Source organism: Oryzias latipes, chromosome 10 (assembly GCF_002234675.1).
Source record: "Oryzias latipes chromosome 10, ASM223467v1".
NCBI lineage: Eukaryota > Metazoa > Chordata > Actinopteri > Beloniformes > Adrianichthyidae > Oryzias > Oryzias latipes.
The window spans coordinates 20446117-20461258 of NC_019868.2; the positions used below are offsets into that span (position 1 = coordinate 20446117).

The 15142-nt window shown below is 40.7% G+C and overlaps 1 protein-coding gene across 1 annotated transcript; it reads right to left on the bottom strand.

The window, feature by feature from the left end:
* Positions 1 to 5103: 5103 nt before the first annotated feature.
* Positions 5104 to 11214, bottom strand: stc2 (stanniocalcin 2). The gene is made up of 4 exons (XM_023959319.1): positions 10966 to 11214; positions 9014 to 9156; positions 8228 to 8439; positions 5104 to 8055 (listed from the first exon to the last, which is right to left on the bottom strand). The coding sequence occupies exons 1-4, from the start codon at positions 11102 to 11104 to the stop codon at positions 7695 to 7697; spliced, it is 855 nt and encodes a 284-aa protein (XP_023815087.1). The 5' UTR covers positions 11105 to 11214; the 3' UTR covers positions 5104 to 7694.
* Positions 11215 to 15142: the final 3928 nt, after the last annotated feature.

The window sequence follows — 15142 nt, forward strand, 5'->3', positions numbered from 1 at the left end:
TTTTTTGAAATCCTCTTTTTTTGGTTCTGCAGAATCAAGATTAAAATATGCAATGTTTTTTTTATTGCTATTTGTTTTAAGTCATTAACTTTGTGGGACTTTGCAAAAATATACATTTATTATACCATCAGGAGTACCATTGGCAAAAAGTAGTACACTTGAAGTGTATTTTATTATGGATACTTGAGTATAAGTATGAGAATAGCCCATGTACGTATAGTAAAAAGTAGTCTATTTAAGTGTACTGCAAGCATACTTAGTCTATGCTAAAAGTGAGGCAGCACTTGAAGTTTACTTTTTATATGCTAATTTGTAAACTTAATATATTGCAATTTAGCTTGAAAAGTATTCAGCACACATCCTACACTACATGTACATGGTCTACACTTGCTCTATTCATACTTATATTCAAGTATACTTCATAAAATTAACTTTAATGGTACTGCATTTTGCTAAAGGATGATTACAAGGCCAAAAAATGACATATTTGAAAATAATGCCTCTTTATAGTTTCAGTAGAATCAAGATAAAACCTACAATGATTTTTTATTTTATTTTAACTAATTTAGTATTAACTTTGTGTGACTCTACTTAAATATAAATGTAATATATCATTAAAAGTAACTTTAGCAAAAAGTGGTACACTTAAGGTTTATTTTGTTAAGGATACTTGAGTTTCAGTATGAGTGTTGCCCAAGTACGTGTAGTGTAAGAAGTGAATACTTCTTGGAATATTTAAATTTTACAATATTATAGATAGTATATAAAAAGTAAACTTTAAGTATCTTGCCTCACCTTTAGTATACGCTAAAAGTGTAGAACACTTAAATAGACAACTTTTTGATTGGGGTAATTCTGCAAATTTCCTGGAATCAGGTGAGATCAAACTAACACATTCACAGGTTGAACTGACACCCACCCAACTTAGCTGGTCCAAAGAAGACTCATTTGAAATCAATCTAAAACATTGCATCTTAATGGCTGTGCCCTGTTGTCTTCAGAATGATTGTTCCAAACACGCTGAACAAATACTTAGCAGCAGACAAACTGTTTTTTAGAAACCATTCAAAAGTAAGAGTGGCTTGCGCTCATCTTGGTTTGACTTACCACTAACATAGTCTTTGGATTATGGTTTGCTCTTTGCACAGTGACTCAGAGTCATTAACGCAGTGTGTTTCAGTTTCTCAAACCAGATGCTGCCTTCATTTGTAGTCATGGAGCAGTGCGCATCACCCCACCCAGTTCTCTGCAAGGCCTGTTGGGGTGGTTTAACAACACAACAGTGGATCTGGACTTTCAGGTTTCTTCATAGAGGTAACAAGCAGCTGGTCATGATGTTAAATATTCAACGCCAGCATCTCCCAAGTGAGTCAGAAAGCTTTGGCACGGTGTCATTCATGCGCTCTATGGTTTGTTCCATCCTCTCGGTTTATGTATGCCATAAGCTTTCCAAGGTGAGTCAGCATTTTCCTTTCCTAAAAGCAATTCACTCTGTATTCCCCAGTGAAAGCAGCTGCACTGCAGAGGTTCAATTTGTTTGAGAGATAAGCGGGTAGATTTAGGATTTCAAAGCACATGATACAGAAACACTTCGAACAGGATGTAGTTCGCCCAAATGTAGGACATCTGTCTTTTTGAGGTCTTCCAGGAGACAAAAAGTGGGGTGAACATATTCTCCCCAAATGGTTCTTCAATGATTCATCCATGTAACTGAGGCACTCAGTCATTAATTCATTAGTTCACTCTAGAGCACAGGACAGACATTCACAGAGTGCCTGAGGCCAGATATCTCAGGTTTCTCTGCAGATGCACAGCTTCTCTGTGCTGTTCAGCCTTTCTCCATGTTGTCAGACCTCCACTGTCGTGTCTGCACAAGCTGGGAGACCAACCAACTAATGTCATGTTGTTTTTTGTTTTTGCTCATCTCAGATCAAAGTAATTTTTTAGTTTCACAAAGCATTGTCTTTTCCAACGGATAGTGATCTGACCTGAGAGCTGCCGAAGAAAAATTTCAATGTACTTGTCTTACATGTAAAAATGGCAAATAAAAAAAAACAACTTAAAGCGTAATCCCACACAGGTTTTTGGGCATTTGTTTTTGTATTTTCAGATTTAGAATCAGCAGATGATGCCTATTCTTAACAAAAAATAAATAAAACAGGAAAAGTGTTCAATCAGCTTTAGATTTTGTAAAACCAATCGTCTTTTGATCTTATTTCATAGCATTCTCTGTGGTCTCTTAATTTTTGTCATTTTTAGCCCAAATGAAAAATCCTGTGTCGTTTTCTAGGACATAGTTTCTGCGGAGCTACAGTAATTCCTTCAAAATTTGCCTCCGAGTTCTGGACGGCACTGACGGCATGGAGTAAGCCGCCCCTTCCCATCATCTATCTATTTACACTCTCTTCCGCTAGCTTACAGCCCCCAACCAAACATTAAAGATGCAACAAAAATGTGAAGCAATGTTGTAGCTATCAGTCGTACAGTTTTGAGCCAGCTCAGACGATAAGAACAAAGACGAACATGAACGTCACCTACAAGTGGATGCATCAGAATGGGGCAGACCGGGGACCTTGTGGCTTGCCGTAGTAACTTTTACATCATAATTACAAACTTTTTCCAACTCCATTTTTCATCTGCTCCTGATTTACAACGAAATGAATAAAGATATACTCAGAAATGCAATTTTGAGTTGAATTTTCTTAATACGTGTTCTACGAAATGGGAAAAAGGCCAAAAGAACATGTAAAAAAAAGACCACAAAAACATGAATTTTATCGGGGTGGGTCTTTTAAAATCTGTTTAAAGCTACAGGATGGAATTAATCAAAATTGATGGGGAAAGTTTGTCCTATGGGGAATTCTGTCCTCATGTTACTTTAACTTACAAATCAGAAAGCAATATTTAACTTTGTAGACCTCTGCATTTATAAATAAGAAAAGGAACATTTACAGCCATTGCATACACGCTTTCTGAGAGCTCAGTGAGACCAACATCCGACCATCACACTTTTCCATATAGTTTTACTAATAATCTTACACTGGAGTACCACTGGAAAAGAAAGATCTCATGAAACAGGACTGCACATTCTGCAAAGGGACATACCTCCCAGAAAGGCATGCAGATTTTGATGGGTTAGAAGAAGATAGCTATTCATGCTTTTTGTAGTTCTTATAAGATGGTTGGAGCTCACTGTGTTGAATATCTTCTCTGTCAGTAGTTTGGTCAGAGGTTTTAATCCTTGGCTAGACCACCAGTGTGTCCTTCGGCAAGATCCTTAAACTGCCCTTGATTAGAAAAGTAATCTGTAATTTCAATGTAATAAGACGACATAGCATACTTACTTTTAAAAATATGCTGCACCTTGAAGCAAAACACTGCTCTCATAACTTATACCCATAGCTCCAGATACAACAGCACTGTATCTCAAGGACAAAATTGCTATCAAGTAGCACATCTTAATTTCTCCAGAGAAATATGTCAGCAGCAGGGATAAACAATATTCCCCTGAACAGGATAAATACCATGTGGTAGACAGAAAAGTAGCATTTAGTCTTGGAGCCATAGTGAATGTAAATCCAAAGCAGAGAAGCAGGGATACTTACCCAAGGACTGTCTCTCTATACACAAAACATGGAGCGCACCTGATGTTCAGCAAAAGCAACAGAATTTTTATTATTTTTTATTCCACACTCCCTTTTTTCAGGTTTGAACAATCAGGTAAGAAGTCACCAAATGACACTGTTATGTCCTACATATTGTCATTCAAGCCTACGTGGATTTAAATCTAAGAGTTTTATTTTTTACAATTTTATTTATTTTGGTGAATCTTGTTTAAATAGAACAAAATGAACATTTACAATTACTCTAATGCTGTGGTCACCTCTGCATCTGGCTGTCGAGGTAAAGTCTGCGCTTCTGGATAGCTCAATTGTCCAGAGGTAATTAAAATAATAAAATTATACAGTTTCTAAAACACACACTTACTTAAAGTAAGTTTGCATGTTGAAGCAGCTGCAGTTTCATGGGTTTGTGAAACTAAGATGCAGTTCACATATTTTCATCACTTGCTCTGAAAGCTATCGCTTTATCTGCACAATTCAAACATCCTATTCGTCCACCAGTACAAACCAGATTTGGCTGACTTCTTAGGATCCAAAAAGCATACGTTTATCCATTGGGGAGCCACAGATGTCTTCATTGGAACACGTTGTGATAAAAAACAATAAACACTGATTGAGCACAGTTTATTAGATAGAAGAGCCAGCATCTACAGGGAAATGATCTTTGTTCCCCACAGAGTTATCAAATGCTTTTGTTCCATATGCTTCCTATAATTATAGGAACAATAAGGAATACAACTATATCTATTAACATCTGGAGCATAGATTTTAAATTCTCTTTTAGCTTCTGTACATATATTTTTGAGAGTCAACCTGCTTGCATCGCCTACTATTTTTGAAGATTTGTCGCCTCTCAGTGGTTATTTCTCATCATTGCAAACTCAGGGATGATTTGTTGGATTGTGATACATGACGCAAAGCAGGACTGCACACTCAGAGGCAGTGTGGTATGCCACGATGACATGTTGTGTACATTTCCTTTCAATATGTAGACCTTGAAAAAAATTCAAATAAATAAAATGCAAAAGTGATTTTGTGTGACAAGCCCCCCACAAATGGCTCACGAGTGTGACTTTTTGTACCTAACCTGTCTCAGTATTGACTTTGAGACCCCAAACTCCAGCTGGAAGCTTCCCTTTCAAAGCAGAGCACAGATTTAATGTCCTGTGAGGCAATGAACACTGTTGGGACAACTCATAAAAACTGACACCCACAACCCACCTCCCGCATTGCATACAATCCAGAGCTGCTGACGTAAAGGTTGAGGCCTCTCAATCGGCAGGATATTTCTAGTCCTTGAAACTTTAAACACAGCCTGTTCCTCGCTGTCAGGGAGGAACGTTAAGTGAGAATACGGTGTCTTTTAACCAGCGTGTACACCTGAGACACGGCGGCTGCCTTTCTCTGAGCTGTGTTAAGGTTTTGCCTCCTTAAGAAGTCTGTTCACTCGAAAATAAAAACCATCTTGTAGGACACAACATATTTTATGACAAAATATTTTAATAGTAAGCAGACACATCTGAACTTAAGAGGCCAAACATGTAATTGGGTGATATACCCAATAATGTCTTCTTACTGAGTTTCAAATGTCCAGACAATCAGAGATTGAGTTTTCAGAGAAAAAACAAAACAAAAACACACAACTAAAATAACAATTAAGCACTAGGAATACAGGGTTAGTTTTATTTATCTCTGAACCCATACAGAAAAGCTATTCAAGCTACTTTTTTTTTTTACAAAAAGACACGTTAATCTTTATGACAGAGAGCTGAACAGATTGTCACTTTACACTCATACAGTACATTCTCAAGAGAATTAGCTTATGTCTTGTGTTGGGATATCCCAACGTCCACAAAAGAATTATAAAAAAAAGACAAGATAAGCCTGAAAGTCTAACATGTAATATTTTCTAAATGTCTGAGTAAAAAAAAAAAAAAAAAAAAAAAAAAAAAAATCAGCTGGACATTACTACATCTGAAAAAGAGAAGAAACACTTTCAACTTTTGTCTGCCTTTTGCACCAAGCACACCTAAGCAAAAGGTGTAATAAACTCAGACACTGAACGTCTACAGCTAAAGCATGTCACGGACCGGAAAAGGTCCAAAACGTGTGATTCTGACTTAAAAGATGAAGAAAAGAAGAAGTACCATTAGAAGAAAGAGTGAATGATCACGTAAAAAAAAAACTAAGGATGTTGAGCGGGTCCCTCTCCCTCTTGCTCCTCTCCTCCAACTCCCTGCATATTGGTTCTTGGCTGTGACCCAGAGGAATTCTCTGGTGGCCTCGGTAAATATAACATTTAGAATAACAGTGCCAGAGCCCCCGTGTGTGGACGTAACCCAGTTCCTGGGCTCTCGCTGTGTTGCCTGTAGCTCTAACAAATAACAGGCCTTCACATTGGGACCCAAGTAAGAGACTAGAGAGAAACAGGGACCAATTTAAAGACAGCCAGAGATCTGGAAGGTTTCTTTCAAACCTATTTCCTGTCCGCTGGGGCACCAGGCGTGGGTAACATGGCTCGATTACAGAAAGGGGCTCAATCTGGTCCTAAGGAGCCATGCAGGACATAGTGCTGTCAGTGATAAGGAAAGCCAGGTTGCTCAGGGAGGGTGAATACACTGGTAATCTGGTCGTTTTCCTCAGATTGCAGCAGTCCATCACAAACTGACAATAATCCAAAGTGCAAAATCTAAGACTTGTGGCTCAACACCATCATAAAAATAGCTCAACAGTAAATCTCCCCATAATAAAGTATCACCCCTTTACTTAATTCACAGAGAAGCGGTCACTGTGGACAAAGTTTAGGCACCTTTATGTTTGTGATTTTTTTTTCCATTTGAATTCAAAACAGCCTTTGTTGGCTGCCTCTAACTGGTAGCTTACAGATAAATGGAAAACCAGCTCAAAGAGAATGCATTACGTCGGTTCAGTTACTGTGTGAGAACAGAAGCATCATCTCCTGAAAACAAGCACGTACAAATGACCTGTAATGCCTCAGAGACAGTTCCTAAAGCTCTATAAACAATGTCAAAGATGGGTGCAATCATTTTTGCATTAAAGTGACACATTTCAAAGTGTATGAAACAACAGAGTCCCAAAAAACTACATTTGCTTTGTTACATACTTTTTCCAATTCACATGATCTTACCTTTTTTTTTTAAAGAGCCTATCAATGCGTACAGCTGTGAAAATGACTCTTCGTAGTATTACATTTTCATCTTCTTTAAAGTGGACTTTCACTTTAAGAATGCACAAGTTTGTTGGCTTAACAGCCGTCATGCACTAAAATTCCTATGTGCCAGAACTGGACAAAACCTGCACAATTTGTTTTTAAATCGTCAAGTATCTATAGCTATAATACACATTCTCACTTTTGTGCATCTTACATATCTACAAACCAACAAGTGATGGGTGGAATACTGTGGAGAGAACATGTTCCATGTCATCTATTCTAAATCCATCCATCCCTTTCTATACCCGCTTCATTCTGCTCAGGGTTTATTTGGGGGGGTGGGGTTGCTGGAGCCTATCCCAGCTGTCATGTAGTGGGAGGCAGGATGCCAGTCCATCACAGGGCCACCTATCCTATATCAATATTGCAAGTTGAAGCTATATTTATACATGATTATATAAATATAGAAATGTTTATTTCTATTTACATTTTGATATTTTAACATTGCATAAAGAATAAAAAATAAATAATACAAATATAATCAAATTTTACAGTAAGTGTGAGAAATGCAATATTAGAGCCAAAATAGTCCTAACAGTTGATCTGATCATGACAATTACATTTGTTATTCATTATAAGAATAAACAGAAACTGCGCCCTAGAGTCTGGCGTAACAGTATGAGCTATACCCCAATTACCCTGATAGTTTACCGTGTGGGGCTGCTGGAATGACTGGAGAGGCGGAAGAAGGACTGGAAAGGTTGGCGCTTGTTTCCTCCTGCTCAGTCTGTCTGCATGTATATGTGATATATGTGTGAGCAAATGTATGTGTGAGGTGTGCACAAGTCTGCAAGTGTGGCTTTCAAATGTTGTTGAGCTTCAGGTATTCTCTTGAATTTTCACCTCCGGATGTCGGTGGCCTTGGGGTCTTCCTGCTCAGCCACCAGTCCAGCTTCCAAATTTTGACGTCGGGATCCCTGACTGCGATTACGTGGGTGAGTGCCAAAGCCCGCCTTACCGACTTTCTCTTTGTCTTGCCGTGGAGGGCGAGCGTGCTCCGGCTCGAGGTGAGAAGGCAAGGGGTGGCGGTGATGTCCAACAGCTGTGCTGGCAGGAGGCGACTCAAAGGAGGAGCAGAGGCTGAGGCTGTCGCACAGAGCCCCCCAGTTCTGCTCGCACTGTAGGCGGACGCTCCTCGTCAGCGCCTCCTTCACTTCCTCCCCACAGCTCAGGAGTATATTCACCAGCTCCACATATGGACTGGGCAGAGAGAGGCGGGTTACATACATGAATCCTGTGATTTAATGTTGGGAAGTAAAATACGTTAAGGCCTGGGAGATGAACAAGAATAAATGGGATGGTGTGTGTGTGGGGGGGGGGGGGGGGACTTGAAAAAGCAGAGGAATCCTGCTAGCATGAGAGCCAAACTCACCCTTTAGGGAAAAGATCCTGGAAATGGATCATCTCCACCATTACGGCCACATTTTCCTTTGCAGCAGAGCACAGGTTGTGTTTGATGTAGCACTCTCTCTGAAGCTGGAACACCATCTCTTTTATGGACACACACTTTCTGCTGATGCAGCTGAATTTGTGCCGTAGGCCATTTGCCATACATTTCAGAGCGTCTTTGATAAAGGACTTCCCCTAAGAACACACAGAGACAAAGTTACTGGAAGGTTTTTGCGTTGTTGCATCATTTCAAGAACCTAAAAATAACTGTCCCAGATTGCTGTGGGAATTCCTTTTACTTCGTCGTGATTGTTTTGGTACGTTTAGAAGTTTCTGACTACATTTTGAAGACATAATTACCACTTAAACCGTGTACTTCTAATGCAAAGAGTTCTAGTCATTCAAAGATGTAAATTCCTAGTATGTGACCATATAGGCATATTAACACCCCAGTCGAGCCTGTCTTGGCAGAATGTCAGCTTCCGCTATGTATGAAAAGAGAGCTAACTGGGCTTCATTCCAGCTGGCTCGTGACCCCTGGTCTAACAGGACACATTTCAGGCCACTGAAAGCCAAGTTTACCTCCAAATAATGGGGGAAAAAATTCAACTTATGTGTGTACAAACTTCTAAAAATTGAAAGATACGATTTGAGGAAAATGCATCATGAGTGCAGAGCAGTCGAGCATGGAAAAGGAAGAGGAATTTTGCCCCTGGTTACACCTTGTGTGAGGAAAAAAAAAACCCAAACAGGCAGACCATCTTAGTACCTGAGAGTCAAATTTGCCAGCGTTGTGCAGGAACGTCATGCAGATTTCCTGAAGCCCTCGTATCTCACAGGAGTTATTCTCAAAGCACTCAAACACACCGCAACCGACGTCGCCGGCATTCACCAGGCAATGCTGGATCTCAGCTGGAAATAGAGAATAGGTTAAGCAAGGAAACTTATCTCTCACTAGCAGAAACCCTGATTGTTTTTGGAAAGCACTCCACTTGAGAGGTTATGTGGCACGTACTAGTCACTCAGCTGGGACTCTTCTTGACTCACGAGTAAAAGAGAGGGAAAAAAAGGATGGAAGTGTATGTGGGGTCTTATTTCCCAGGATTAGGGGCTTCTGCAGTATAACACTCGGTGACAGATATTCCAAAGTCACTCTGCACCACAGTTCATCTGCACTGCCTAGCATTGAGATGGGATGGTGCATTGCAGATACAGCCTTTACTACTACAAATCCAGTTAATTCCTGTTCACTAGATGTGCATGAACATGTCCCTCGTGCTGTGCATTGTCTGGGGCTGTATTAGGGGTGCAACAGCAGCAACAGAGAAAAAAAAAGCGTAAAAGGAAAAAAAATCCGGAAATATGTAAGTACATGTGAATACGTGATCTCCTGCACGCGGGCTAATCCCTCTAGTGACATCACTTACTTAATAATTAATGCCCATTACTCACAATGAGTGTTATAGGAGCAAAGGCTGCAAAAGGAAAGTTGATTCTACACATTTAATATCATGTGGCAGGAACTGGAGAGGTGCCAAAGCTGCTGCTGCTCACCCCGCTTCTGCAATCCTCAACTGTTCTCATTTCAATAGGAAGAGTTAAAAAGAACTTATGATTAGACTTAACACCAACAGGTCATCAATAGTTGCTTATTTAAAAATGTAGTAAAAAAAGACGGAAGGCTTTTTGATCTGATGGCAGCGCAAACGTTTGCGGAATTGCGCACCGGTTGCGTAAAAGGAGTTTAATCTTGAAGTAATAATTCAAGGATTAAATATGACCAAGAAATCTTTGCTTGTCAACAAAGGGGCTCTGTTGGGGGGGGGGGGGGGTGTAATTTGGGGGTTTGTATGCACGTAGCTGAACTTTAGTGCGCAGGAAAAGTGAGCCGCTGTCAGCAATGCTTGTTTTGGCATCACGGGAATGTGCTTGGATCGTACGAGCTCGGCCGCAACGCGCATTAAATTACACAGTTGTGTTACTGGGGTCTCTGCTGCGAAACCTGCTTTGGTGTAGTGTCCCCATTTCGTTAATTCCTCCCACCAGAATGATTTAAAAAATCCAGACAGATTGGTCGCTGTCTGTCTATAGGGATAAAACACATGGCAGGCCGAAATCAAATCCAGTTTTCTGCTGGAAAGGCTGCGCTCCCGCGTAATGTTAGTGTCAATTAGACAAATCACACCTGTCCCTGTGGTCTTACGCGCAGCCTCGTGAAGAAAGGTGAAATGAATCACCTCCACCATCACCATAGTTATACCGGTTACTGCTAACCTGCCGAACCTGCAGACAACCCAATACCAGTTGAAGAAGATCATTTTAGTGGAATCAATCAAGGAATAAATCATTTTGGTTTTGGATAATGGACCTATAAGGTGCGCGCACAGCGTCACCAGCGCGCACGCTCACCTAGATGTGCTGCCGTGTGCAAAGCCTTTTTACCTTGTGCCTTTCTATTAATAGTTTACGAACGTATTGGATTTCTGTCTGCGAGTATTGACAAAATATCCCCTTTCGTTGGAACTAGAAAAGCGTCGCCCTGTGAAGAAACGTGTGTATTCAAGTAAAAAAAATGGTGCGTTTCGTGGATTGTCCGAACGTACCCTCCTTGCAAGCTTTAATTTGCAGCCACAGAAACACGTGTCCGGACAAACCCCACTCACAGATCCCACAGCAGCTGAGCTGCAGCAACCATTCCACACGCGGTGATGACACTATTACCTGTGTTCTGCAGAGAGAGGCGCCCTTTCTGGCTCACCGGCTTCTCGGGAGGACTGTCGTGAAAATCAATATTATCCAATCCTACTACTTGCTCCAGCACGGACAGGACCAGCAGCGCCACAGCCAGCTTGACCAACATCTCGCCTCTATTCCCAGCAAGGATCCGGCGGTGTGAGCGTGCGAGGGTTCACCCCGGATCTGTGGTGGGCGCAGCAGCGACTCTGTGTCTTATGGGGCAGCTGTGGGACTGAATGCATGAGCTGGAAGGGATGTTGCCTATATTCCTCAGAGCCCCGGGTGTCAATTTGGATGAAGGAGTTAAGCAGGTGTTGTCGGTTGAGGATTCGCAGCCAATCAGAGGCGCAGAAATCCGCGTCCAAGGTTTTAGGGGAGTGTCCACCAAAAGTCCCCCTTTTGCCATAAAACTGGCCTCGTAAAGGGATATTTATGAGCACGTTTTACGTGACAGCGCTGCAGGGATTCACAAACCAGAGCTGTGAAAGTCAATATAATATCAAATCACCCAGAACCTGTGGATCTGCAGTGTCATATTCGCAGGATGAAGGGAATTCGTTGGCAGCTGGGTGGAATACATTTTTGCTGTGATAAAAAAGAACAAAACTGTATTATTATTAATCACTTATATAGGACACATATATGAGCACAGAATCTTCTAAGTCCAACTAAATGCTATAACTTTATAACATCATTATTTGTTGGATCATGTTATAAAAAAGTAGACAAGACAAGAGCAGATAGAATTTGGTGGAAAATCTACAACAAATGGGACATTTTTCAAATCAAGGAATACTCTAACATTTTAATGGTGAAACAATTCTGCTTCCACAAGGAGCCAATCATGAATTGAGGGCATTGGGGAGAGGAGACGGTTGGGGAATCCTTTTCAAAAGGAACACTTAAAGATGACATGTGACACCACCAGCTCGTGTTGCTGATTTGTATAAAGGCTCCACTTGAAGCTGATGGGGCTAAGAAAATGACCACATGGATGCATTGAACAAAGCTGCACTAATGTCTGAAGCCTCTAGGGGGCCTGCTGACACTAATTCTTTCATCATTTCCTTTGATTGCAACACACCTCTGCAGCACAGCTTCTCCATAATGAACATCCCCATTGTAAATCAGAGGCCAACCCCACGCAGGCAAAATGAATTCATTTTGTACTTTTCATTCTCCGCTTCACCAAAGATGATTGTCTTTGAATTGTGGGCGCCCGTCAAGGAAACCAATGTTGACACGACATGCAAACTCTCTAAACCACAGCTGGTGGTTTACTGCTAAAACTCTCAGGTGTGAAACGCACTTCGGCCTCCATCACTCGACAGCAGAATAACAAGGAGCAGTGAGGTGGTTTAGTGTCTGTGTGTGACCCAGACCCCAAAACAAATGCATTACGCCACTGCTCAGGCGCCCCATAAACCAACGTGGGGAAACCATTGGCAGCTGTGTGTGTGTGAAAAAGAGCCCAACAAGGCTCAGTGACCAGTACCAGTACAGTGACTGAAATCTGTTTATCATAACATTTCAACTGCTTTCATTAAAAAATTGTATATTTAAACTCTGGCTTGGTATGCTGGAAAAGTTTTAAAATTAGTGCTATATTTAGGTTGTCAATAAAACGGACCATTTCTCTGACCAAAATGACGATCACTCACATCCATAAATACAGATAATTGTTATGTGGGACTGAAGTATCTTTCGTTTTAATTTAGGTTAAAGCACAGTTGTGCTGAAGTCGCCACTGTGCAGAAAGAAGAAGTATTTTGGTTGGGAGATGGTGGAACACACAAAACCTCAAAATTTTATTACCCTTGTTGTGCTCCTATGGTAAATGTAGCAGACTCTTTTGTGACACCAATTTATGATTTTCTTGTCCTCAGAGTCTTACCCCCCAGCCCCCTAAAAAGAATGGGAAAGTTGTTCATTTTTCTGTGTGACAAATTAGCCTAAGCTTGACAGGAGTATGCGGTCCACTGGATTTCCATCGAGCTCACAGAGGGGGGTGCAGCCCGCTGTGGCACAAGGGTGGAGATGAACTTGGTCTCCAGTTAAGCCTACACCCCAAACTGGAATCTCCTACTCAATTGGTGTTTGTTAACCATTGCCCACACTGTCTACACACCCTCAATGTGGCCCAATGAGTGTGTTGCATGAGCGTGTCTCACCACCGCCTGCTTAAGCTGCATTCAGGCCTTGTGGGAAAAACTGCTGGAGACCTTCAGTGCAAGCCTTGGAGGGATTCAGTTCCTTTGGTTGTTAACAACCAACTTTAACATCTCTGTTAGAATTCGGTTAGACTTTCCAACAAACTAAGAAATGAAATTGTGCTCTCTCTGTTTCACATTTCCTGGAACTTCAGAGTAAGATAGAACTAACTCTTAAAGACTTTGAGCAGGCAAACATTATACAGATGTAAAGCTACATAATTTGGTCTTCAAGGTTGCATCTTTCTGGGCAATTTGTTTAGCCTGTGAACTGATCTCCCACATAATTTCTGAATGAAACATATTTAAAACTTCAATTTATATTTTAAATCTCCCATCCCAAAGTAAGGAATTACATTATTTATTAACCCTTTAACACTGGAGAAGTTGCAGACGACACCTGAAGAACACACACTCTTTGGCCAATTACTAGAGTAACATGGATTACCTGTTTCTGACAAGGACAAAAGTAGGTTTCATATCAGCTTTGCACACTTTTTACATTAGCAAAACTTTAGTAAAGTACGTTAGATACATTAGTTATGTTTTTGTAATGTTTACGCAAGGAATGGGTAGCATAACGGTGCAAAGCCATATTAAAGTGAATCAGGTGATTCAGATCTGGTGAAAAGTGGCTTTTTATTTTCACTCTGCACCACACTTTATGTCAGTAAAGTATTAGTAAAGTTAGTTGACTGTTTAAACTGTTCAATTCAAAGAACATCCAGGGTTAAAAATAGATTGCATTTTATAGAAGCTGTTTTTTAGATATCCTACATAAATCCAATTGATTTATTCACCAGACATCTGTGCACAACACTGCAGAACCAGAGTGCACATCTCAAGGATGTGCACTCTTGGAAATGGCCATCAACAACTGTTGAAGTTGCCGTTCACGTTTGTGTTTTGTTTGCCTCAAACAAGCCTTTTTTATTCCTACATTTATGAAGACTATATGTCAGTTTATGTCATGTTTATACCAAACAAAGGCATTGTCTTCTCACAGTGACACTGTCCAGAGAGAAGAGACAAGTATGCTTTGACAGTGGAACGTTCATTCACTTTGACTGCTGTACTGTAAACATACAGAAAACAGACATGTGTTCCGAGTTGGGACCCTGGGGCCCTGGCAAGTGACCGACCAATGAAACCACAACAGAGAGGCCAGGCCAAGGGATGGAGGGATGGAGGGGGGATGTTATGCTGGGAGGGAGGCTTCTGTAACAGGAATCAATGTTACTACTTTACAGATTCTTTAAAGCACTTTATGGGAAGCATGTGGATGTAATTTGGTTAACTAGTTAATGCTTTGTGGTGGTAACCAGCTGGACAACAATGCCTAAGTGACCCCACAGAGAATTCAAAAACCTCTCATCCACTGGTGCTGTTGTCAAAGGATAAAAATGACCAAGATGGGAGAGATAATTAAATAGCTTTTTAACATTTAGTCTGAGCCAATCTCTGGTTTTTAATCTCTAAAATATATACTTCAGTTTGAATATTAGTCAACATGTCTGAAGCAGGACAAACAGAGAGGATGTCCTGTTTAAAAGAAAAATGTTCAGGACTCCTCGTTTATCTTTGTACTTTCTTTCCACCTGCTTAGTGGTTTCTTTGGCCAACAGATGCATAAATATAATTTTAGACATCAAACTACTGAGGCTGTTCCAAAAAAAAAGTTCCTGCTTTAAAACTTAGCTATAAACAAACACAACATGATGGTGTTTACGCCAATGTGGCCAATGTCCCACTCCAATACTGTGATGACGGATGACCTCCATCACTTCTGCAACTTTACTTAAGCACGACAGGTGTTTAATTCCCATAATATTTGCACGATGGGGCCATCTCAAATAAGGGTTTCAAGTGGTGTTTTTTTTTAAGGATTAAAACATTATGTGAAAATTTCAGAAGAAATCTGAGTGTTGAATCACTGCTGAGTTTGAGGTCTG